The sequence below is a fragment of the Natator depressus genome, chromosome 17 (genome assembly GCF_965152275.1).
Source record: "Natator depressus isolate rNatDep1 chromosome 17, rNatDep2.hap1, whole genome shotgun sequence".
NCBI lineage: Eukaryota > Metazoa > Chordata > Testudines > Cheloniidae > Natator > Natator depressus.
This window is the reverse complement of record NC_134250.1, coordinates 16,789,537-16,815,007: the sequence shown is the minus strand read 5'-3', so window position 1 is coordinate 16,815,007 and position 25,471 is coordinate 16,789,537. Positions and strand designations below refer to the sequence as shown.

Genomic DNA, 25,471 nt, shown 5'->3' with positions numbered 1-25,471 from the left:
GTTCATATCCAGACCAGGTTGGCAATGTCCAAAAGTTGCAATCCATTGGATGTCTGTTTGATGGTATACCTGTGTCATCTTTCCAATAGGATCATGCTGGGGAAATTGCTTTGGTGCCATGACTAGGGCTATTAACCATCATGCCGTCTGTCTGTCTGCTCATTGTCAGACATGTATATGCCATTCCGCTGTCTGCTTAATTCAGGATTGTGGGGGATTGAGTACAACTCTGGGCGATGAGTCCTAGCTTGGCGTGTCTAGCTATGTACTTTAGTGTAGTGAGTTGTATCCTTGGACTGTGATGTCCTTTTAAGGCCCTTGGTATTTTTCAGTGATACACATTTTAAAAAAATACTTTTAAAATTAATAGCGACTAAAGTTTGCTAATAGGATCTTAACACACAGGTAGCATTTAAAATGTGTGTGGTGTGGTCTTCGGTCCATGGCTTGTCAGTCTGAAATCTCCTTTTGTGACGTCCACCCTATGTTCGGGCTAGCCTCTTTACCTCTCTGTCAAATGTCCTTCCTGCCTTAGGTCTGATCCAGTACAGAAATTCCTATCTAGTCCAGCAACTGGTCTCCGACAGTGGCCAGCACAACCTGTTTCAGAGTTTGAAATCCAGCGGTAGGCAGTTATGCTGAACCAACAAGAGGTAATACCATTTTAGATTTGGTGTTGGTGAATAGTAAGGACCTCACAGAAGAACTGGTTGTAGACAACACCCTTGGTTCGAGTGATCATGAACTAATTCAGTTTAAACTAAATGGAAGGATGAACAAAAATAGACCTGCAACTAGGGTCCTTGATTTCAAAAGAGCTAACTTTAAAAAATTAAGGGAATTATTTGGGGAAGTGGACTGGACTGAAGAACTCAAGGATCTGAATGTGGAGGAGGCTTGGAATTACTTTAAGTCAAAGTTGCAGAAGTTCTATCTGCAGCCTGCATCCCAAGCAAGGGAGAAAAATTCATAGAGAAGGGTTGCAGACCAGGCTGGATGAGCAAGCATCTCAGACAGGTTATTAAGAGAAAGCAAAAAGCTACAAGGAATGAAAGATGGGAGGGATCAGCAAGGAAAGCTACCTCTTGGATGTCAGAAAGCGTAGGGATAAAGTGAGAACTGCAAAAAGCCAAGCAGAGTTGGACCTTGCAAAGGGAATTAAAACCAACAATAAAAGGTTCTATAGCCATATACATAAGAAAACAAGGAAAGAAGTGGGACCACTAAACACTGAGGATAGAGTGGAGGTTAAAGATTATCTAGGCATGGATACTTTGCCTCAGTTTTTCATGAGGCTAATGAAGAGCTTAGGGGTAGTGGCAGAGTGGCAATGAGGATACAGAGGTAAAAATTACCACATCCAAGGTGGAAGCCAAACTCAAACAGCTTAATGGGACGAAATTGGGGGTCCCAGATAATCTCCATCCAAGAACATTAAAGGAGCTGGCACATGAAATTGCAAGCCCAATAGCAAGGATTTTTAATGAATCTGTAAACTCGGGGGTCATATCCTGTGACTGGAGAACTGTTCCTAAGATAGTTCCTATTTTTAAGAAACGGGAAATAAGTGGTCTGGGAAACTACAGGCCTGTTAGTTTAACCTCAGTGTTATGCAAGGTCTTGGAATAAATTTTGAAAGAGAAAGTAGTTACAGACATAGAGGTGAACGGTAATTGGGATAAAACACAACATGGTTTTACAAAAGGTAGATCGTGTCAGACCAACCCGATCTCCTTCTTTGAGAAGATAACTGATTTTTTAGACAAAGAAAATGCAGTAGATCTCATCTACGTGGATTCCAATAAGGCATTTGATACATTCCACATGGGAAATTATTAGTTAAATTGGAGAAGATGGGAATTAATATGAGAATTAAAAGATGGATAATGAACTGGTTAAAGAGGATACTGCAATGGGTCATACTGAAGGGGGAACTGTCAGGCTGGAGGGAGATTACTAGTAGAGTTCCTCATGGATTGGTCTTGAGACCAATCTTATTTAACATTTTTATTACTGACCTTGGCACAAAAAGTGAATGTGCGCTAATAAAATTTGCGAATGACACAAAGTTAGGAGGTATTGTCCATATGGAGAGGGACCAGAATATCATACAAGAAGATCTAGATGACCTTGAAAACTGGAATAATAGAAATGGGAATAATGAAAAGTGAAATGTAATGGTGAAAAGTGCAAGGTCATTCATTTTACAACAGGAATTTTTGCTGTAAACTGGGCACTTACCAGTTGGAAATGACAAAGGAGGAGAAAGACCTGGGTGTATTGGTTGATCACAGGATGACTATGATCTGTCAATGTGATGCACCCATGCTAAAAGGCTAATGCAGTCCTAGGATGCATAAGGCGAGGTATTTCCATTAGCGACAGGGAAGTGTTACTACCAATATACAAGGCACTGGTGAGACCTCATCTGGAACACTGTGTGCAATTCTGGCCTCCCATGTTTAAGAAAGATTAATTCAAACTGGAACAGGTGCAGAGAAGGGCTGCTAGGATGATCTGAGTAATGGAAAACCTAATTTACGAGAGGAGACTCAAAAGAGCTTGGCTTGTTTACCCTAACCAAAAGAAGGCTGAGGGGAGATATGATTGCTCTCTATAAATACAACAGAGGGATAAATACCAGGGAGGGAGAGGAGTTATTTAAGTTAAGCCAATGTGGACACAGGAACAAATGGATGTAAACTGTCCACCAACAAGTTTAGGTGAAGGTTTCTAACCATCAGAGGAGTGAAGTTCTGAAACCGCCTCCCAAGTGGAGGCAAAAAACCTAAATGGCTTCAAGACTGAGCTTGGTATGTTTATGGAGGGGGGATGGTATGATCGGACTGCCTACAATGGCATGTGGCCCATTGGCAACTACCAGTAGCAAAAATCCCCAACAGCCAGAGATGGGACCCTAGATGGGTAGAGATCTGAGTTACTACAGAGAATTTTTTCTGCCTGGAGGATCTTGCCCACATGCTCAGGGTCTAACTGATCGTCTCACTTGCAGGTTTAAACTAGTGTAAATGGTGAATTCATAGAATCATAGGATTGGAAGGGACCTCAGGAGGTCATCTAGTCCAACCCCCTGCTCAAAGCAGGACCAATCCCCAATTTTTGCCCCAGATCCCTAAATGGCCCCCTCAAGGATTGAACTTACAACCCTGGGTTTAGCAGGCCAATGCTCAAACCACTGAGCTATCCCTCCCCCAAAAAGCAGCCAGTTCTGACCCCGATGTGATTTGAACACACACCCTTCTGATCTGGAGTCAGACGCACTACCGTTGCACCACGAGTATTCTCTGTAACTTGAAGTCTTTAGAGTTTAAACCATGATTTGAGGACTTTGGTAACTCAGCCTGATGTTAGGGATCTATTTCAGGAGTTAGTGGGTGAGGTTTTTTGGTCTCCAATGGGCAGGAGGTCAGACTAGCTTATCACCATCGGTGCCGACTCCCTGGATGCTCCAGTCCTGGAGCACCCATGGAAAAAAATTAGTGGGTGCTTAGCATCCACCGGCAGCCAGCTCCCCCCTCCAGCGCCTCCCACCTGCCGGTGACCCCACTGATCAGCTCCTCTTGTTCCCTTCGAGTGCCGCCTGTCCGCTGCAATCAGCTGTTCCGCGGCATGCAGGAGGTGCTGTGGGGGGCAGGGGAAGGTGCAGATACAGGGCACGCTCAGGGGAGGGAGCAGAACTGGACGGGAAGAGGCGGGGTGGGGGCAGAGCCTGGAGCTGAGTGGGGCTTGAGCACCCCAGGGCAAAGGAAAAAGCCGGCACCCGTGATGATCATGATAGTCCCTTCTGACCTTAAAGTCTGAGTCTATGTGCCCACCAGAATTGTTTCCACCTAACCCCTAAGTCCTTCCTTAAAGTCAGAGATGGGCTCAAGCTGCAAAAACTGGACATGAAATCTGAGTGTCGCAGAGCTAGGGTCTTTCAGATTAGAGTTTGAGGTTAAACTGTTGTAAAGAGAGAGGCAGCCATCTGCCAAATTGGAATCTGGATCTTGAGTCAGGTGTCAGACACCCTCAGATTTCGGAGGCATATGGTGTCAGCCCCAATTCTCCGTTTATTTGCTTTACCATGTATTCTTCCACACTGCTCACTGTGTATGAAATGCTCGTTCCAGTTCTCCCTTTCCTCCTCCAGATCCCTCTTTCAAGGCTCCGATGTCCACTTCTAAACTTTTTGTTAGGTGCTCAGATATCACAGTGATAATACTCTAGATAAATATAACAGAACTAATTATAATAGTCAGAATAAACAATTCTAGTCATTTCCTCCTCTGGGCTTTATACCGCATCCTGTCTTCTCTTTGTCTGCCTGTGTTTTGTCTTCTGCAGCGCCAAGCACACTGTGAACACTTAACTGTGTCTGATTCAGGAGATAAGCTATTTGAGGCAGGGAGGCGCCATGTTTCCTGTGTATTTGTTCAGGCCTGAGCACAGTGATGGTGCTTGACAAATAACACACCATAATTATAATAATAATCTGTATATGTGTGTCGTAAACACGTCCCATACAGTAATAGTTTATGGCAAGAGGCCATTTCTCACAAAGGGTGTTGCCTACCTGTTAGCTTGTCACTGTTGTTCCCAGCTCCTCCTGAGACACAGAGATGAACTTTCTAATTAGAAAAGCCTTTGTCTGCCACATTTGGCTGCATCCCTTTCCTCAGTTGCATCAGGTGTTGTGCTCCAGTGGGAGACATCTATGCACAGCTCAACGAACAACATGATTGTTTCCTGTGGCCCTGGTGCGGGCTCCAGATTATCTCCACCTTCCCGCTGTCCAGAAGCACAGATCTGAGAGCAGTGTAGGAAAGACACAAAGGCACTGTTGTTGCTTCTGTTTTTACTTGCTTTAAAAAAATTTCTCCTCTCTCAATTGTGCCCCTGAATCTTATTAGAGATCTGGGTGAGTCACTGATAGGTGGTATGCAGACAGAAATAAGCAGAGCTGAGCAAAATAAGGAAAGGCAGGAGTGTTTCCCCAGCATAATAGGAACACAGTGAGGAGGAATGCTCTCTCTTCCACTAGAGAGAAACTCATTCTGTGCATGTGTTACATCATCGGCTCCCTGCTGCCTCCAATTTACTATTCCAATTCCTATATCAAAACACCTGTGCTCCAAAGGGAATACAAAATGGGCTTAAAGTGCAATAGAAAATTCACGCCAATTAATCATGCAGATCTCCATAAACCACATGAGACTGTTTCCCCCACCCCACCCAGGAGGAGTATGGCTCTGTTGTCATATTTCACTGACGAGTGGAGAGCCCTCCCCAACCCCACAGCCCCCCTAAAATGCACCCTGTAGAGCAAGCAAATCCCCTTGCTTGAGAATCAAAAGAGATGTAGACGAACCCTAGATTTTGTCTTTGGATTCAAGTGTAACAATGACTGGAACTTCAATATCCATTCAAACCGCAGCCTGATGGAGTTGCTGGTCAGCACACAGCTTTATCAGAAGAAGAGCTTGAGGGATTACAAATGGAGAGCAAAGCAAAATAAAATATGTTCTCTTTCTCTCTCCTTTGACTCTACCATTGCCAGAATCTTTTAAAGGGTTAATGTCACTTTCTGGTGAAACCAGTACTATGTAACCAGTGAATCCTGCCTATCTGTTTTCCTGGGATGGAGAGGCATTATTCTTTGCTTCCTGGCCTCAACTGTTCTGTGTTACAGTTTCCGTCCTTCTCCTCAGAGGTGGCTGCATTTTAGATGTAATAACTGTGTATAGTCTATAGTTCCATCACTTCCAGCTTGTAAAGCACTTCGGGATCCCTCAGGAAGAAAAGCACTTTATAAATGTAAACCCATGATCTTTATATAGACCATTTCTTTATAATGACTAGAAAGACATCTGCCTCTTTACTAGGCAGGCACCATTATAATCCCTTCCGCCCCCGTTCAGACTTCTGATGTCAATCTAAACCGCTGTTCTTTCTGTGGCTCTGTTTTCTCGAATACCATGTTCTCCTCTCCCCAGTAACGTCTGATATTTTTTATGCGTCTCTTAGGAATTTTAGAAAATCGTGGAGTTACATGGAAGTACATTACCCTAAGTGTCCTCTTCTAAGACAGCCTGTGATATAAAAGCCCTTATGTAGTGATCAGCATATTTTTAGCTTGTGCTTGCCTTATGTGCTTAGGAATTCTCAGCTCAGAAGGTATAGATCCTGCCTGATGATGACCCACATGGCTTTATTATGAGAGACCACTCTTCCGAATGCAGGCTTCTAACTGCACTTGGGAGAAGAAATCAGGTGGTGCCCATTAGAAACCAGCACCAGCTGCTCTGAAAATCTTTCCATCAACTTCAGACCAAACTCGAGAGCTTTGTGGTTAGCAGTGCAATCATACTGTCACTGGCTTGGCATTGCACAGCCTGGGCTCTTGAATCTCTCTCAGAGATTTATAGATAATGCTAATAGTCAGTCTGCCTCAGGGGATTAATGTAAGCATTAAAATTCCAGTTCATCGGGATTTCAGTGGGAGTCGAACTCAGGGCGGAACTTGGCCCTCCGTTTGCAAAACAGAGAGAGATCACAACACAGTGGGTCTGGTGAACAGCTGGGCTTCCACCAGGGTAATGATCTTTCTACCAGGGAGCAATTGCCCTTGGATCAGCAGATAAGCACACATCTCTTTCCCTAACTGACATGGCTGCCCTTATACCCAGCCTTGCACTGAATGTGTTCCTGGAGTAATGTCCATCGCCTCCATCAGACCATAGGGAGTTTAGAACTTTTGGTGACCTTGTCTTGTTTTGCATCTCCAGCTGGAGTAGCTGTGTGAAACTAGGCTGCGGAGAGTAAGGGCTAAGTATGAGCAGGAGTAGGTTCAATTCCTGCTATGGCAGCTGAGCAAGATTGAGTGGTGATGGTAAACTCTGGTGTAAATAGTAGAGGTGGTATTCCTCACCTAATAGGGAATATGGGATAATAATTTACCTGCTTTTTGGGGATGTTGATGGGATTCATTTTTGTAAAGATGAAACTGTCGTCATACCCTCTTTGAATGCATCTTACTTGTCTATTCCCAGACGAGCCCCCGCGTCCTTGATAGTCACAATTTGGCCAACACCAAGGATTGAACTGAAAGCAGGAATCACGACAGCTTGAGTTAGAGATCCAGGCCCTTAAGCTGTAATAGACTTGTATCCTCTTTGGCTCAGGCATCAAAGGGAGTATAGAACACACACTGACCCCAGTGGGTTACACTATGTAGATGCAAAATTATTTTCATCCCTCAGATTCTGCCTAGATGACTATACTCCGGTTATTAATGAAGCAAGAAAGGAAGCAAGCAGCAAAGGATGGTGGAAGGGTAGGAATGGGATGAGCCTAGGGAAGGTGAATGAAGAATTGTGACAGTGGAGATTTATCTGTGATCCAATAACAAACCAAAAGCTCTGGAGGGACTGGTAGAATTGTATACATCCTGAAATTGTAAAACACAGCAATGCTTTCAAAGCAATGTGAGGTCATGGTAGAAGAATAGAAATGAAGGGAGATGCTACCTCGGGGCAGACATATAAAGATCTATGTCATTCAGAGAATTAAGGAAAGAAACTTGTGGGGAATATGAGACTAAATTATTGTTGGTGGACAGAGATTGGAGTCATTCTAAAAGCAATCTGAATGCTATCATCTGGAGTAAATGGTGCATTATTAGGTGACCCAGTTGGGACACAAAATGGGTTTCTTTTCTCCTCCTCTTTGTTCCTTATTACATTTTTTTAATCCATGAATTTTCCTGCTACCGTCCCAGATGCCTTCTGGAAATACTTGTCTCTGTTTTATCTGTCTTTGTTCTTGTTGTTTGACATGACTCCTGACTGTTCTGAAAGTTAAGATGTTTTATGGCCAATGAGATCCAGTTAACTTTGAGAGTTGCTTCTAATGACCCGTAAGGACGAGCAGAATCCTTCTGGTTAAAACCTAGGGCCAGCTTTTGAGCTGGATCTGAACTTGTTTAGGTGTTGAATACAGTTGGGAAAACTTTCCAGTTTCTTGAAGAGAGGGTTTCCATGCATTTCCTAGTTTTGGTAGAAGCCACAAGCAGCAGTTCCACAAGTTAGGCTATTTATGTGCTGTTTGCTATCTGGCCAAAACAAGGACATGCTAGAAATTGAGAAAGCAAGTGAGTGTGCATGTTCCAGGCCGGAGAAGTTGGAGTAACTTTGCTTCAACTTTGGACAAGCATGGAAGCCTTTGGATCCTTATCTGACCCAAATGGAACCTCTGAACCTTTGGAGATATTTGCCCATCATAAGTAACTGTAAAAGACTATGCTGCAACAACTCAGCACACCTTGACTTATGGCTTGCAAAGCCTGGCTGGACTCAATGATTCTACTACAACATCATTCACGTGGCTAAATTTGTGAGGCCTTCATACCCCTGTGCTGGGTGCAGTATGAGAATCTAGATGTATAAAGTAGATACTTCCTACAAAATATACATGTAACACTCCAGTGTGTTTAGACTGTGTGCGTGTGTGGGTGCGTGTTGATGTATTTTGTTCAATTATTTTAAAATAATGTCTAGTCACTTTTTCCCCTTTTACTAAACCATTGATTTCATTTCTTTCCCCCCAAAATATCAGAAACGAGAGTTCACCAAAGCTGGATAAATGGTGAAACCAAGGCTCAGAGAGGGGATTTGCCCAAGTCTGACTGCCTCCCAACAGAGTGACACTTGAAACTAGTCCCAGGTTTGCTTGAAAAGTTTGCAAACCATGGTGAAATATTTGAAGAACTTGATCTGAGTTTTGAGAGCCAGTGTGGTCCAGTAGATAGGACACTAGGCTGGTGATCAGGAAACATGGATTTTAGTGCTGGCTCTACCACTCACCTGTTACATAACCTTAAGCAAGTCACTTTATTTCCATGCCTCTGTTTCCTCTCCCACCCTTTGTCTGTCTTGCCTGGTAGAGTGTGAGCTCTTTTGGGTAGAGAGACCCCCTTTCCCTATGTGTCTGCACAGCACCTCGGTGTTGGTGCTACTGCAACATAAATAATAAATAAGGAACAGGGCAAGGCAAGCTTCTCATACATTTGGGTTTCATTGTGAACATTTTGCACTCTATTAACCTGCTGACACTTGTTGGTAATTTGCTTGCCCCAGTTACCCCCAAAGTTACAAACATGCACAAGAAAGAAGAAGTCAATTAGGGTGACCAGATAGCAAGTGTGAAAAATTGGGACGGGGATTGGAGGGTAATAGGAGCCTATATAAGAAAAAGCCCCAAATATCAGGACTGTCCCTATAAAATCGGGACATCTGGTCACCCTAAAGTCAATGCACAGGTTCTGAAAATTGTTGTGTGTTGTGAGTTGCTGCAGGCTTTGCAGGCCCTCCTGTTGCTGCCCAAAACCACATATCCTTGCAGCACATTCACAGGAATAAGGCACTGAGTTTCTTCTCTCCATTTTCTCTACAGGTGTATTACTAGACATCCAGCAGCACTTTGGAGTTAAAGACAGTGGGGCTGGCTTGCTACAGACAGGTAAGAGTGTGCATGTTTCCCGGCTATTAGGTTTATTTTCTCTTTCTTATGGGGTGTTTTGTAAGGCTTCTTGAGCGAAGGTCGTGCTGCCCTTGCATGAACGTATTTGCTTTGTTAAATCATAATTGGTGTTCAGACTGCTCCTAGCGCTGAGTGGCTGTGCTGGGCTTATGTCTAGCAGTGGCTGCATTTGCAGCACCCAAATTTTCACTGGCATTGGACAGGGCCGGCGAAGTCTGCTGCAGCTTCAGCTTACCAGTTCATACAGCAGGGATGGCGTGACGCAACAGGGAGAGTGAGTGAATGGCTGGTCAGGCAGTTTGTGGGAACTGAATCAAGGCAAAGAAGTACCAAGCTACAGTAAGAGAGACAGCCACCTGGACTTGTATTAGGGAGGGTACAGTATAGGTCAGCCGTGGGGCCCTATTACTCAAACTTCTGCTGAAAGGGAGTGGGCAGATGGTATTAATCACTTATGGCATTGTGTACAGAACATGCTGATCATGTGGTCTCATGATCATGTGTAGCACAAGCTAGCATGATGATATGAAACATTCATTTTATTGACATAAATATGGCACTGAGAACTACAGAAAGGTTTAATAGCCATTGCACCCACTTAGCTCAGCATCCTGTTGGGTTAGTTGATGAAAACAGACACATTTGACTTTCAGCCACTAACATCAAGCACTTTTGTCCTTGTGTTGAAGTGAGAAGGCTTGTTAAAATCCAAGTGCACTTCCTTTTTGTGTTGCAAACAACTACAGATAGATCTGGTCAACTACAGGATAAACCTGTATGTTATGATCCCTGGGTGTGGTGTGGTCTTGATTGACACCTTGGCCAAGTGGCTGAATTCAGTGACTTTGAGGGGCAGCGCTAGGTGGACGGTCATAACAAAGTGTTTGATTTTGTTGGGGAGGAGTTGACACAGTCACTGAGCAAATGCGATATTAGGGGGAAAGAGCTGGTTTGGGACACTGGTGGCAGAATTGTTTGCTGGAGTCCTGAAAAGATGGTGCGACTGCTGTTGCACGTGGGTTTTTCTGTTTCATAGCCCTGTTCAGGAGTGTACATCTAGAGTAGGAATACAGTGTGTCTCCCAGAAAGGATCGGATGGAATCCTAAGCCTTCTCTTAGATTGTAAGCTCTGTGGGGCAGGGACTGTTTTATTGTCCTGAGTTTGTACAGCTCCTACCCCGATGGGGTCCTGGTCTGTGCCTGGGGCTCCTGGGTACTATTGCTATACAAATAATAAATCATTATAACCTACAATAGGACTTTTCTAAAACTTTTCCACCTCTGGTGTAGCTCCAATGGGAATGGGTAGAAATGCCAGTCTAGTAGCAAATTGCAGAGAGGTCTGCAGGCTAACACTAAATGGCTCCATTTAGAGAGGGATCCTTGCAACACACTAAGAGTTAATGGTGCTTGGCACTGGGTGGGAATGGCCCAAAGTTTGCATTCTAAGAATGAGTTGCTCTAGCATCATGGGTACAAGGGCAAATTATCTGCCATCCCTAGCTTGTTAATACTCCATCAGCTGCTCGCCTCTTGGAACGGCAGAGTTCAGCTAAACCGATATGCGTGATACATGTCAGGAACAGAAGACCTGAACTTTACAAATGTTGCTAATTAGAAGTGGCATCAATCAGTTATGCCCAAAGCGGAACTGGGTATCTGTTAGGCCCTCCTCTACAGCAGTTATTTTTATTTATTTATTCTGCTCTGAGGAAGAGATCTTCAACTGACCATGAGACACCGAGCACCTCCAATAAAACATTCTGGCAGAAAATTGCACCCTCCAAAGCAAATATTTAATCTTCACTCCTCTCGCTGGATAAGAAGCTTTTACAGATTATTTACAAGTAGCAAGTGTAGAAAGAGCTGGGTTCCTAGAAGGCATCTCTTATATTAATTGTGAGAAGTAGTAGTAGGATTGATTTCTGTAGGAAAACAGGCAGGCTATCAGAAAACATACCAGTGGTCCTACCTGTGACAAATTGGTGGTTGCGGTCTGGTTCTCGATGTCTATGCACCTCTGTAGCACTTCCACTCCAAGGATTTATAAACACAATGAGGGCCTGATGCTGCCATTATTCTGACTTAGGTTGAATAATGACTTACCCTCTGAGTATTTGCACTGGGTTAATAGGACTGCTCACAGAGTAAGTGGCTGTTCACGTAAGGGTGGACCCTCAAGAGTTAAGATAATTTTTACTGTCTGCATCTTACAAATGGGGAAAATTGAAGCATAGAGTTAGTGATTTGACCAAAGTTGCACAGGAAGCCTGCAGCAAAGGCAGGAGTAGAGCTTGCATCTCTTAGTCCTCTTCCTTAAACTCATTACTTCATCCATCCTCTTCCAAAGAGTAACAAGGCCTTAGAGTCAGAAATAGCTTCTGATCCCCTCAGAGGTGGTCCCTCCAGTCATTGCTGGGGGTGATGTGGGGAGAAAGGCTGCTCATCCTGTTCGTGCCCTATGGATAAAGGGAGGATTTCAGTTTTCAGGGTTATTAATCCTGCATTTTAATGAGCAGCAAATTAATTTAAAACCTCCTTAACGTGGAGGAATAAAAATAATATGACATGCTTTGTTAGTTCTTATCACTCATCAAATAATCAAGCTAATTTCTCATTTAAAAAAAAAAAAACCCTCTTAGCAGATCAGACAAAATGCCATAGAAAGTTCTTTTGGGCCCGATGGTATTGCAAACCCAAACAGAGGAGGAAGAAAAGAAATCCCCCAAAGGCAAGCTGTATGCTCCTGAATTCGTACACATCCACACACGCATGAACTGTCTCTCAAATCACTGTCTAAACACATCAGAACTGACTTGCACTCGTTCTCAGTCTCTAGGCCCAAATGTTTCTGGATAATACAGGTGCCTGTTATCCTGGCAGGGAAGAGAGGAAACCTGAGTTGTGTTTTATTTTGTGCACTAATTAGTACTTCATGTGCATACCAGATCTGTAATGTAAGCTGCTCTGAGGAGCACAGTAACGCCTCGTGTGGCGAAATCCTCTGAATTCTAGTGCCTCCGCCGTCAAAATGTAGTAATCTCTGTTAACAAGGATTCTGCGACAGCGAAGGGCGCGCTGACAGATGGATCACAATTGCTGCTTGCTCAGTATTTTTGGGTGATAGGCATGTAACTGTGTCGATCCCAGAACTTCAGTGATCTCTCGATGATGCTTACATTGAGAGTTGAGCCTTTTTCTTTTTAAAGTGCTACATGCACTTGCTGTTATGCAAATAATAATAATTCTTGCTGAGTTATCCCTGAGGCTTGTGCATGAGTGTTGCTCCGTGTGGGTTTTTTATCTTGAGGTTCCTTTCATTTCCCACCCTTAGCCTTTGCCGTGCAGAGAGTGGATAAGGCTGGCTGATATTTAGATGTGTTATAGAATTCTCTTGGCTAGTTGAGTGAGGGCAGCTGTGATCAGTCAGGATGATTGTTATAAGCTGTGCCATGCAAAAGGTGATTCCGTAGTGCAGAGTTGTGAGGGAGGTGGGTCTAGAACAGTGCTTGGGGCAGAGAGAAGCTCCTGGAGTTGAACGCTTTATAAACCTCATAAACTGGGGGAGAGAGGGGAATTAGGTTAATAAAACTATTCAAATTGTCTTTGTTTCTTTTGGTTTAAAAAAAACCCCTCAATCATGTTTTAAAAACTCAAATTTCTAGGGGTAAGTCTACACTGCAGGTAGATACCTGTGACTGGCCCGTGCCAACTGATACAGGCTCACGGGACTTGGGCTAAGGGGCTGTTTAATTGCCGTGTAGACTTCTGGGCTTGGGCTGGACCCCGTCCTGTAGGACCCTGCGCGGTGGGAGGGTCCCAGAGTTGGGGCTGCATCCTAAGCCTGGAAGTCTACGTTGCATTTAAACATCCCTAGCCTAAGGCGCTGGCTTCGCTACGGCGCTTACAGCGGCACAGCTGTAATGCAGATGCTCTACACGGACAGGAGAGAGCTCTCCCGACCACTTAATTACTCCAGTCCCCGTCGGCAGCAAGAGAGCTTCTCGCGCCGACATAGCTCTGTCCTGCTTAGGTCATTGTAATTTACATCTCTCAGGTGGTAGCTTATTCGCACCTCTGAGCGAGGTAACTTATACTGACGCAAGCGGTCGTGTGTATGTAGCCTCAGCCTCACAAGCCCGAGTCAGCTGGCCAGGGCCAGCGGCAGGTTTTATACTGCAGTGTAGACATATCTGACAATTACATCTGTGCTCTGGCTTGGGGATGAAGGTACCCGATACCCGCATGCCAACCTGTATGAATGGGTGCCCTGTACACTATATTGTACTGCTGATAAAAAAATTTTCCTATCCTTCCTTCAGTATCACCCTTGTTTTTTCACATTGCCTACTTTCTTTCCTCCCAGCAGTGGTTTTATTTTCTCTGCCCTTTTCCCCTGTCTCTCTTAAGTGGAACACGGAGCTGATGATGATGGTACCTGTCTCTTACACACTGCTTCCTCTGCAGAGCTCAAACTGCTTTACAAAAAAGGGCTAATGATGTTTGCTCATTTTAAAGATGGCGAACATGAGGCGGGAGGGAGCGGGGGAATTGTCCACGGTAACACAGTTGGCCGGGGCAGAGCCAGGAACAGCTCCCAGCCAGGGCCAACTTTTGAACCTATAACATTTGAAAGGATTCAAAATTTGACCCAGTGAGATTCCTTAATGAGCACCATTCTCTTCCAACACTAAACAGTCCAAGCTCTGAGCATGACAGAGGCAAGCCACGTAAAGCCACCTGGCAGGTGGGCGCAGTGTATGCCGGTATTGCAGTCAGTTTCAGACTACCAGCTGGCAAAGGACTGTGGGGATGATTGAAAAGCAATAACAGTGGCTATCTTCAGGAAGGCTTTGGTAATATCAGAAGAGGAAGTCCTGCTATCCCGAAGCCAGACGGATGGGATCAGGAACAAGAGGAGGAAGGGAAGGGAGTAGCCTGAAAGGACTCTCAAGAGGAAACCATGCTGTCCGGTGTAGAGAGAAAATAGAGTACCACCCTTGAATCCCGTTCAGTAGATAGCTTTCCAGGGAGTCTTTGTGATGTCAGGCTTGACCTGAGCTCACATTCCCCCAGGGGTCGTTTCCTAGTAGACTCTCCATGTAGAAGTATCGGGGGGGTAGCCGTGTTAGTCTGTATCCACAAAAACAACAAGGGGTCCGGTGGCACCTTAAAGACTAATAGATTTATTTGAGCATAAGCTTTTGTGGGTAAAAACCCCGCTTCTTCAGATGCATGGAGTGAAAATTACAGATGCAGACATAAATATACTGACACATGAAGAGAAGGGAGTTACCTCACAAGTCGAGAACCAGTGTTGACAGGGCCAATTTGATCGGGGTGAATGTATTCCACTCTCAATAATAGATGAGGGGGTGTCAATTCCAGGAGAGGCAAAGCTGCTTTTGTAATGAGCCAGCCACTCCCAGTCCCTATTCAAGCCCAAATTAATGGTGTTAATATTGTTAATCTATCCAACCACACACTTAGCCTGGCGGAAGAGCCTGTCCTATCTCGGGGGCTCTCTTTCTGCCCCATCACCCCCACGAACATGATACAGTTCTGCAGTGATCTGGAAGCCTACTTTCATCGTCTCCGACTTAAGGAATATTTTCAACACACCACTGAACAGTGCACTGACCCACAGGAACCCTCCTACAAACACTACAAGAAGAAGAATTCTGCATGACTCCTCCTGATGGTCGAAATGACAGACTGGACTTCTACATAGAATGCTTCCGTAGACGTGCACAGGCTAAAATTGTGAACAAACAGCATCACTTGCCCCATGACCTCAACCGTACAGAACGCAATGCCATCCACAGCCTCAGAAACAACTCTGACATTGGGGGGAGGGATAGCTCAGTGGTGTGAGCATTGGCCTGCTAAACCCAGGGTTGTGAGTTCAATCCTTGAGGGGGCCATTTGGGATCTGGGGCAAAAATTGGGGATTGGTCCTGCTTTGAGCAGGGGGTTGGACTAGATGACCTCCTGAGGTCCCTTCCAACCCTGGTATTCTATGATTCTAAGATTATAATTAAAGTGGCTGACAAAGGAGGTGCTGTAGTCGTAATGAACAGGTCGGATTATGAACAGGAGGCTGCCAGGCAACTCTCCAATACCACATTCTACAGGTCACTATCCTCTGACCCCATTGAGGAGTACCAAAAGAAACTACACCATCTGCTCAAGAAACTCCCTGCTACAGCACGGGAACAAATCTACACCGACACACCCCCAGAGCCCTGACCAGGGGTATTCTATCTGCTATCCAAGATCCATAAACCTGGAAACCCTGGACACCCCATCATCTGAGGCATTGTCACTCTTACAGCAGGATTATCTGGCTATTTGAACTCTCTCCTCAGACCCTACGCTACCAGCACTCCTAGCTATCTTCGAGACACCACCAACTTTCTGAGGAAACTACAATGCATTGGTGATCTTCCTGAAAACACAATCCTGGCCACCATGGATGTAGAAGCTCTTTATACCCATATTCCACATGAGGATAGACTACAAGCTGTCAAGAACAGTATCCTTGATGAGGCTGTGGCACACCTGGTGGCTGAGCTTTGTGACTTTGTCCTCACCCACAACCATTTCAGATTTGGAGACAACTTATACCTTCAAGTCAGCGGCACTGCTATGGGTACCCGTGTGGTCCTACAGTATGCCAACATTTTTATGACTGACTTAGAACAACGCTTCCTCAGCTCTCATCTCCTAATGCCCCTACTCTACTTGCACTACATTGGTGACCTCTTCATCATCTGGACCTATGGAAAAGAAGCCCTTGAGGAATTCCACCATGATTTCAACAATTTCCGTCCCACCATCAACTTCAGCCTGGACCAGTCCACACAAGAGATCCACTTCCTGGACACTACAGTGCTAATAAGCGATGGTCACATAAACACCACCCTATACCGGAAACCTACTGACTGTTATACTTACCTACATGCCTCCAGCTTTCATCCAGACCACACCACACGATCCATTGTCTACAGCCAAGGTCTACAATATAACCTCATTTGTTCCAACCCCTCAGACAGAGACAAACACCTACAAGATCTCTATCAAGCGTTCTTACAACTACAGTACCCACCTGCTGAAGTGAAGAAACAGATTGACAGAGCCAGAAGAGTACCCAGAAGTTACCTACTACAGGACAGGCCCAACAAAGAAAATAACAGAATGAGCCATCATCTTCAGCCCCCAACTAAAACCTCTCCAACGCATCATCAAGGATCTGCAACGTATCCTGAAGGATGACCCATCACTCTCACAGATCTTGGGAGACAGGCCAGTCCTTGCTTACAGACTGCCCCCCAACCTGAAGCAAATACCAGCAACCACACAACAGAACCACTAACCCAGGAACCTATCCTTGCAACAAAGCCCGTTGCCAACTGTGTCCACATATCTATTCAGGGGACACCATCATAGGGCCTAATCACATCAGCCACGCTATCAGAGGCTAGTTCACCTGCGCATCTACCAATGTGATATATGCCATCATGTGCCAGCAAACCGCTCTGCCATGTACATTGGCCAAACTGGACTGTCTCTATGTAAAACAATAAATGGACACAAATCAGATGTCAAGAATTATAACATTAAAAAACCAGTCGGAGAACACTTCAGTCTCTCTGGTCACTCGATTACAGACCTAAAAGTCGCAATATTACAACAAAAAAACTTCAAAAACAGACTCCAATGAGAGACTGCTGAATTGGAATTAATTTGCAAACTGGACACCATTACATTAGGCTTGAATGAAGACTGGAGATGGATGTGTCATAACACAAAGTGAAACTATTTCCCCATTTTTATTTTTCCCCCTTACTGTTCCTCACACGTTCTTGTCAACTGCTGGAAATGGCCCACCTCGATTATCGCTACAAAAGGTTTTTTTTTCTCTCCTGCTGGTAATAGCTCACCTTACCTGATCACTCTGGTTACAGTGTGTACGGTAACACCCATTGTTTCATGTTCTCTGTGTATATAAAATCTCCCCACTGTATTTTCCACTGCATGCATCCGATGAAGTGAGCTGTAGCTCACAAAAGCTTATGCTCAAATAAATTGGTTATTCTCTAAGGTGCCACAAGTCCTCCTTTTCTTTTTTCGAAAACTTGTCTCTCTCACCGACAGAAGTTGGTCCAATAAAAGACACTACCTCACTCACCTGAGTCTCTCTAATATCCTGGGACGGACACAGCTACAACTACACTTCAGAATTCTTCGCTAGGCAGTTCTTTACAGCTCAGGGTTGGGGCAGATTGGGGAGGTCTGATGCATAAGCGGATTATCACCAGCATGTTTTTCACAAATTCTTGCGGTCCTTTTTATTTTTGAAGACATGAATCTGACCAGTATTTCTGTACTACATGCTTGCAAAAATAAATAGCTCAGTTAAAAATCCCTTTTTTAAATAAAAAACATGTTTACATTTTGTTTAGAATCTTAAAAAATGTTCCAATTTTACAAAATAAAAGTGTAATGCTTTGGACATTTGCTCAAAAAATAGGATGATATTTAGTAAAAACAGGCTAATTTTGGCTTGTTTATGTTTCCAAATGTCCTTCCCCCCAAGTTAAAATCAGCCTGACTCTAAAATATACACAATGTAAATTTGTTCATACTTGCAGAAGTTTTTACAAAACCCTAAATGTCTGGGTTGCAAAATGACAGCAATACAGGCAACTCTTTCCTTTCTGAGATATTCATGCACAATATTTGTAATACACTGTGCTCCAGATGTCTGGCAATTGCTTGCATTCTAGTTATTGAGAAAGAGACATTTGCTCTTGCATAAAGCGGCTAAACAACAAAAATATTTCATTTCCCACTATAAAAGACTTAGATGAAATCCCAGAGTTTGGTGGAGGTATTTGAGGAGAGACGGGCAGGGTATTTTAAGGTGAATGTAAAAACCATTAGGGCTTCTGGTGGAATGGTAACTTCTCTAATTTCTGTGGTGTGGGTCTCTCTCCTTAAATAATGTAGTCAATAAATCAAGTGAATATAGCACTGGTGAGAGGTGCTGGATTCACAGCCCTGGGGAAGGAGGTCTTAGATTTACTCACAGAAGCAGTACAGCATGGGCAATGGCAGTGCAAGCTTCTTCTCACAATATGCAGCCCGTGTGCCCGGCCCTGCGCTACAGTGAGATCAACACTAAGGCCATGTCTACACTAGCGAACTTCCAGCGGCACAGCTATATCGATGCAGCTGTGTAGCCTCTCTAAGGGCTTGTCTACACTTACATTTTATATAGCGCTGTAACTTGCTGGCTCAGGGGTCTGAAAAATCACCCCCCTGAGCGCAGCAAGTCTGAGTGCTTTAATAAAGCGCTAGTGTAGACAGGCTCCCAGTCCTGGGAGCTAATCCCCTCGTGGAGGTGGATTACCAGGACCATACTCGCACTTCAAACCGCTGCCGCAGGAGTGTTCCCAGTGTAGACGTACCCTAAGCCGACAGAGAGAGTTCTCCTGTCGACATAAAACCACTAAACGAGCGGTGGCAGCTCGTTTTTTCACACACCCTTGAGCAACATAAATTTTGCCGACATAAGGGGTAGTGTAGACGTGCTAAGGATGCATCTTCTCTAGGGCAAAAAGGTAAGTTCTTATCTTGTGTTACATACCACTCATTAGCAACACAGGGTAAAGCCCTAGTGTGGACAAGGCAGTTGGTAGTTTTTGCACATTAGCAAGTCAAGGTTAAGACTATACAGGAGCCTAGTGTTCACCTCAACTTGCTAACTCGTGTGAAAACTACAAATCGCCTTGTCTTCATTAGGATTTACCTTGTATTAACTGACACATGGTAACTAACACAAGGTAAGAACACACCTTTTCTCCTAGTGAAGACAAGGCTTATGAGTGAGAAGGCTAATCACTTTGCAGCCCATCCAAGCAAAGGGCTCTCTGGCCAGCCCTCCAATTATAATGGTGGTTTTGGTTGTATTAGACATTGGTCCACTAGAGACTAGATTAGGACTCTAAATAATTTTCCTGTAACTCCCTGAACTGCCTTCAGGCTCCAGTTCAGGAAAGCACTTAAACACGTATTTGTGTTCGACTGACTTTGGTGGGATTTAAGTACATACACCTCTACCCCAATATAACGCGACCGGATATAATGCAGTAAAGCAGTGCTCTGGGGGGTGGGGCTGCATGCTCCGGCGGGTCAGCACGTCTGGCACTGACAAGCTGCTCTGAGCGGCACGTTAAGGGTGCCAGGCCAGGGCCGGGTTGGATAAGGGGCAGAGGGTCTCGGGGGAGCGGTCAGGGGACAGGGAGCAGGGGAGGGTTGGATGATTCGGAGGTTCTGGGGGCGGGGCGGTGAGGGGACGGGGAACAGGGGCATTGGATAGGGTGTGGGAGTCCCGGGGGGCCTGTCAGGGGGTGGGGGTGTGGATAGGGATCGGGGCAGTTAGGGGACAGAGAGCAGGGGGTTGGGTAGGGGGTGAGGTCCTGGGGGTGATCAGGGATGGGGGGGTCTGTGGAGGGGGTGGTCAGGGGACAAGGAGCAGGGGGACTTAGATAGGGGGTGGGGTCTTGGGAGGGGTGGTTGGGGGTGGGGGGTCTCTGGAGGGGGTAGTCAGGGGACAAGGAGCTGGGGCGGGGGTTGGATGGGTCGGGGGTTCTGAGGGGTCAGTCAGGGGGTGGGAAGTGACTATTAATAACGGAAATGCTCGAGGCCAAAGCAAATTTGATATAACACGGTTTCGCCTATAAGATTTTTTGGCTCCCGAGGACCGCATTATATCGGGGTAGAGGTGTACTTTAAATTAAGCATGTGCTTAGGTACATTCCTGAATCAAGACTTCAGATTGCAATTACTTCTTAGTTAACATCAGGGCTAAATTGGAACCGGTGATTGGTACAATGACTATTTGGCATGGGTGCAGATCTGAAAAATAAAAAAACAAATTTGTTTCAGGTCAGCCTTAAATGAAAGTGTTTCAAAGTTTCTGGTGAAGAGAAATGTCAAGAAAACTTTCATTTCAGGTTTACTTGAAACGTAACATTTCAATTTCAAAGTTTTTTTAAAAAATCGAAGTGTTGGTGAGGTTTTTTTACATAAAGTTGAGTGAAATTCTGAAATGAAATGTCTTTCTCGAATGAAAAATTGGAGCATTTCGTTTTGGTAATGCTAAAAAAAGCCATTTTGATATTTCCAAATTTTTTTCCTTCATCCAGGACTTTATATGAATTAATACTGAGAAGAATACAGTTGTTGTTTGTAATGCATTTCATTTACATACTGTGTGTCACCCGAGGGAATCCCAAAGCACTTTTTTTAGGTTCTTAACTTTTTTTCTCTCTCTCTCTCTCTCTCTTTCTCACACACCCACCCACCCAACAAAAAAGCAACAGGGTTTTTTCTGCCCTAATTTTTTTCGCAATAATTCTCTCATTTTCTCAAAGCACAAACCTGCACTTTTGCAGCGCTCTCTGCAGCGTAACATACTGTGATGTGAAAAAACTAAGCAACTATATTCATTTAGGCTCAGATCTTGTGACAGGCAGTCAGGTTTGATCAGTGATTTCCAGTCAAATCCAGTGTGGTGTAGGTGAAGGTGCTGGTGATGGAGGTGGGTGTTTGATCCAATAGGTGTCATTTTCCTCTGACTCAGTATGGACTGAGCAACCCAGCATATTGTCAGGAGTGCTGTGATGCTGAAGGTGTTGTCTTTCTTTGAGACAGCTAGCAGCCACTGATAATACCATGGCATTTGTTTTGCAGTCACAGGGATGTCCTGGCCATATTCCAAGTGAGTGAGAGTTTTGCCTATCTAAAATTCCCCATTTGGTTCCAGTCTGATATGATGATCTTTGGCTTTTGCCCTAAACTATTGTGTATTGTTGCTGTGTGCTGGTGATGTGTTCTACATCAGAAGTGGCTGCATTTCAGTATGAAGTTCTTTGTCTGAAAAAGGGACACTCCTTTGAATTGTAATGTATGTACAAAATCTACATGCATGTATGTACCTGTGTGTGCAAAGGTATCTGGAGACTTTAAAAATGAATTCAGTGCTGTTTGCCAGAGCAGTGTGTTTAAAAGTGAATGACCCTCTTCTCAGCCTTAGCAGTGTTATTAACCTGTAGAACTGGTTTCCAACTTGAGCAATAACATTGAATTGCATAAAAGGTGCATTACTGGAGCTGTTCAGGAGGGTTTACCCCCACCTTTACTCACACTTACCCCACCCCCTTCTTGCTTTCTGGAGCACGTAATCCGGAGTGCTTTATCCTTGCTACAAGAGGAGTCTGAACAACACTGCACTGATTTGGAGTATTGTATGTAAGTGAAGTGTGCATGTGTATGTGTGAGAGAGAGACCTATCCCTGAGTAACTGCCTAGGTGAGACCATAGGAAAATACGCTGCAGCTGATAGGGAGGAACCACTGTATTTTCAGTGTAATTAGAGAGCAGTCACTGTTCAACCCCAGAGGAAATGAGCTCTGTGTCTCCTACTTGCTTGCTTGCCTTCATTAGAGTTATTGTGGCTGGGTTTGTAATTACTCATGTGCAGTGATTGGACGCAGGAAATGAGCTACGAGGGTAAAAAGGGTTATTATAACAAACTAATACTCCACAGGACCTGTGGCTGTGCTGGTCGGCCAGTTGGTTTGTTAACTGCAGTTTAGAAAAGCTCACAAGCTACATGAGATGGTTCACACCCTGATAGAACCAGCAGTTCTGGGTTTTAACACCCAGCGTCTACATTTATGGTTAGAATCACAAGTAGTGAGCCTTGTTGTGGACAGGACACTGGGTTAGGACTCAGGAGGACCTGGGTTTTATTCTCAGCTTAGCCACTGGCCAGCTGGGTGACCTTAAATAAGTCTCTTACCCGCTCTGTGCCTCAGTTTTCCCATTTGTAAAACGGGGATAATGATATTGACCTCCTTTGTAAAGTGCTTTGAGATCTGTGGATGAAAAGTGCTATAATAAGACTTAGGTGGTTTTATTATTATATGTTATGTCTAATGTCCCGCTCCTTTATAGTATCATCATTAGTACGCTGACTGCATCTGGCTGCGAAATGTTCTTTGTTCTATTGAAAATTTTCAATGGAAAAGTTTTTGTTTTGGCTGAAAATTTTCTTTTAAATTTTTCAGGTTTTCAAGGGACCAAAAACATTTTTGTTGCTGGGAATTGAAAAACTTCAGATGGAAACTGAATTTGGGGAAGTTGCAGAATTGTTTCTGTTTTTGGTTGCCAAAAGCAGGAAAATGTTTTGGTTTCCATTTGAAATGTTTCCATTTTTGGCACATGAAAGCAAAAAAAGTTCGGTTATGAAAACCGGAAACATTTAATCAGAAATGGATACTTCGCATGGAAATGTCAGGTTTTTGGGTTTTTTGGGAGGGGGTGGGAAGCCATTTTTCATTAAAAAAATAAAGTGCTTTGAATGAAAATTTTCAGCCTGCTGTAATCGCTTCTTTCCTCCCTAATCACTTCTTTCCTCCCATCTTTTCTCTCTTTACCTTTTCATGCAACACTTATTTCCTTGCACAGCCAGCATTTACTTTACGTACCATTTCATCTCTTCCTTCTCATTCCATGTCTCAGTTGAGGGTTACTCAGGACTGTGGCAGCTCACATTTGTTCTCTTGCAGTCTAACAATGTTTCACTGATCGCACTAATACTAATCTGATCATCCTGCAAAGACTTGCTGGAGACAAATCAGAAGTTGTATTAATAATTCTCCATCAATCTGTGCCGAGATAAAAGGTGCAGTTTAAAATGGTGGCTATAATGAAATACTGCTAGAAAAGAGTAGGTTTGGAGTTACATGAAGCAGACGGCATGGTTAGGGTAAAGTACTGGGCTCAGAAGAAAAGGGCTCTGTTCCCAGCTCACCCACTGCCCTGCCGTGTGACCTTGCTCAGGGCACTTCCCCTCTCTGGCTCCCTCCCCACCCCCAACCCTTTGTCTATTTCGATAGTCAGTTCTTTGAGACAGGGGCAGAATCTGGCTGTGTGTACAGTGCCTAGCACTCTGGGGCTCCAATCTCAGTCAGGGTCTCTAAGTGTAATAACAGATGATGAGTTGTATTTGGTAAGTGATCTCTGAGGGAATGTCTACACCGCAAAGAAAAACCCGTGGTGTAGAGTCTTGTAGTCAGGGCTTGGGCTGTGGGGCTAAAAATAGCAATGGAGACATTCCTGCTACTGCTGGAACTTGGGCTGTGAAACCCAGCGAGGGGGGGCGGGGGAGGGTCTTGGAACGCAGACTCCAGCGGAGCAGGGAGTCTATAGTGCTATTGTTAGCCCCGCGAGCCAGAGTCAATTAACCCAGGTTCTGAGGCTCAGCACCATGGGCTTTTCTTTGCAGTAGAGATGTGCCCTGCGCCCATCCAGAAGTCCTTCCTTGGACAGCAAAAGTCCTATTAAAGTTGACTTCACAGTGAAGATTGCAGACTTGGGTCCCCATTTAATTATTTAGATTTTCCTTTTTTCTGGGTGCATGTGTGTAATGTGCTCAAAGAAAGTTCTTGCTTTTCTCCTTCCCCCTTCCCAGTTCCCACTTCTTCCCCAGCTTCCCACCATTGTGACGTAGATGGTCCAGTTTTATCACAGCTATTGATGGAGTTAGCTGGGACCTTCATGCCTTTTTACTCAGCAGGTTTATTGGCCCTGGATAGTGATATGAACAATACTAAACCCCTCCGTAGCATCACGTCATTGACTCAGTCCAATAAAGAAAGATGGGCACTATCTGTTTGACATGGCCATTGTCACAGTAAGTGCTTGTCTGAGGAAGATGGGAAAGTTAGAGGGCATCCTTGCAAAACAAAATGAACAAAAAAAGTAATTTCCTCTGTTAAGTTTCTGAATGACATGTGATGGATTAGAGAAATCTAAGTCTGATTGAGCTGAGCTCTGTTAATTCAAGTATTTAGGGCCTGGCTTTCCAATTTTACAGGTGTAGTTTACAGCATTTAGACATTTAATTCCCTGATTGTGCCTGCAAAGCTAAATGGAATAAATTGCACCTGTAGAATTGCTCCTCAGGTAAATTGCAGGCTCAAAATTGGTGGCTGAGTTGAGGACCCTTTAAAAATCAGGCCCTTAAAACAGATTTTAGGTGGGTGGGGTGAAGGAAAGTGTGATGATGATGGGGGGGCCATGTACGTACTTGGGTAGACAGAGCCACCTCATTGACTGATCACTCTTCCAAGTAAAATTGCACAGCAGATCTGGTTAGGTGGCTTTGCATTTCATTTTGAAAGGATAGTTGTTGTTTTTTTACTGACACCTTCTCCACTAATGTGCTGTCATTAGTGACATCTCCCTGGTGGGTTTTCTCAGAAGCAATGCGGGAGAGTTCAACATCCATCTGTTGCTGTATTGCTATGGTTGTGATTTTTAAGAATGAAAATAAGGGGACCAGCCATACAGTTTCTTTTGGCTTAGTCATGTGGGGGCCAGGCAGAGGAAATCTGTAAAGAAGCCGTGGCCTGTGGGGCTATTCTCTGCCTTCATCATAAGGTGAACACAGCCCCTCTGCTGGAAGGTTACTGCTCTGTGACTGTTGGTTTCGTTAATCACTGTCACTGAGCTGTCAAAATGCTGGGCTCCCCAGGATAAGTGGTAGACCCAGCGTGAAGTGGAGTAGCCCTGCTGGCTGAAGTGTGTCACTGGGGTGTGAGAGAGATTGCAGAAAGCTAAGTGCTGGACCCTGCTCTCTGCTGAGCAGCGTTTCTAATTCATGAGAGAGTACAGGGAGCCTCTTTTCTTTTCTCCATTCCTGTTAAGCTCCAAGACTCCAGCTGTGACCTTGCGAACCTTGGGGATTTCAGCCACTGGTGCAGTTGATTGCAGCATGCAAACCCCTAGCGTGCAGACAGGATGACTTGGTACAAGCTGCAGTTGGCCGCAGTGCTTGAAACTGGATTGAGCTGCA

At 44.5% G+C, this 25,471-nt stretch overlaps 1 protein-coding gene across 3 annotated transcripts in view; it reads left to right on the top strand.

Annotated features, from left to right (window-relative positions):
* SPNS2 (SPNS lysolipid transporter 2, sphingosine-1-phosphate) overlaps positions 1-25,471 on the top strand; it is a 172,548-nt gene that overhangs the window by 38,358 nt on the left and 108,719 nt on the right. For all 3 annotated transcript variants that reach the window (XR_012642213.1, XM_074974558.1, XM_074974557.1), the window contains exon 2: positions 9,454-9,519. Coding sequence is in view for 2 of the 3 variants with exons in the window: in XM_074974558.1 (XP_074830659.1) it covers positions 9,454-9,519 (66 nt within the window). In the remaining variant the exon portion in view is untranslated. The remainder of the gene's footprint in view (positions 1-9,453; positions 9,520-25,471) is intronic.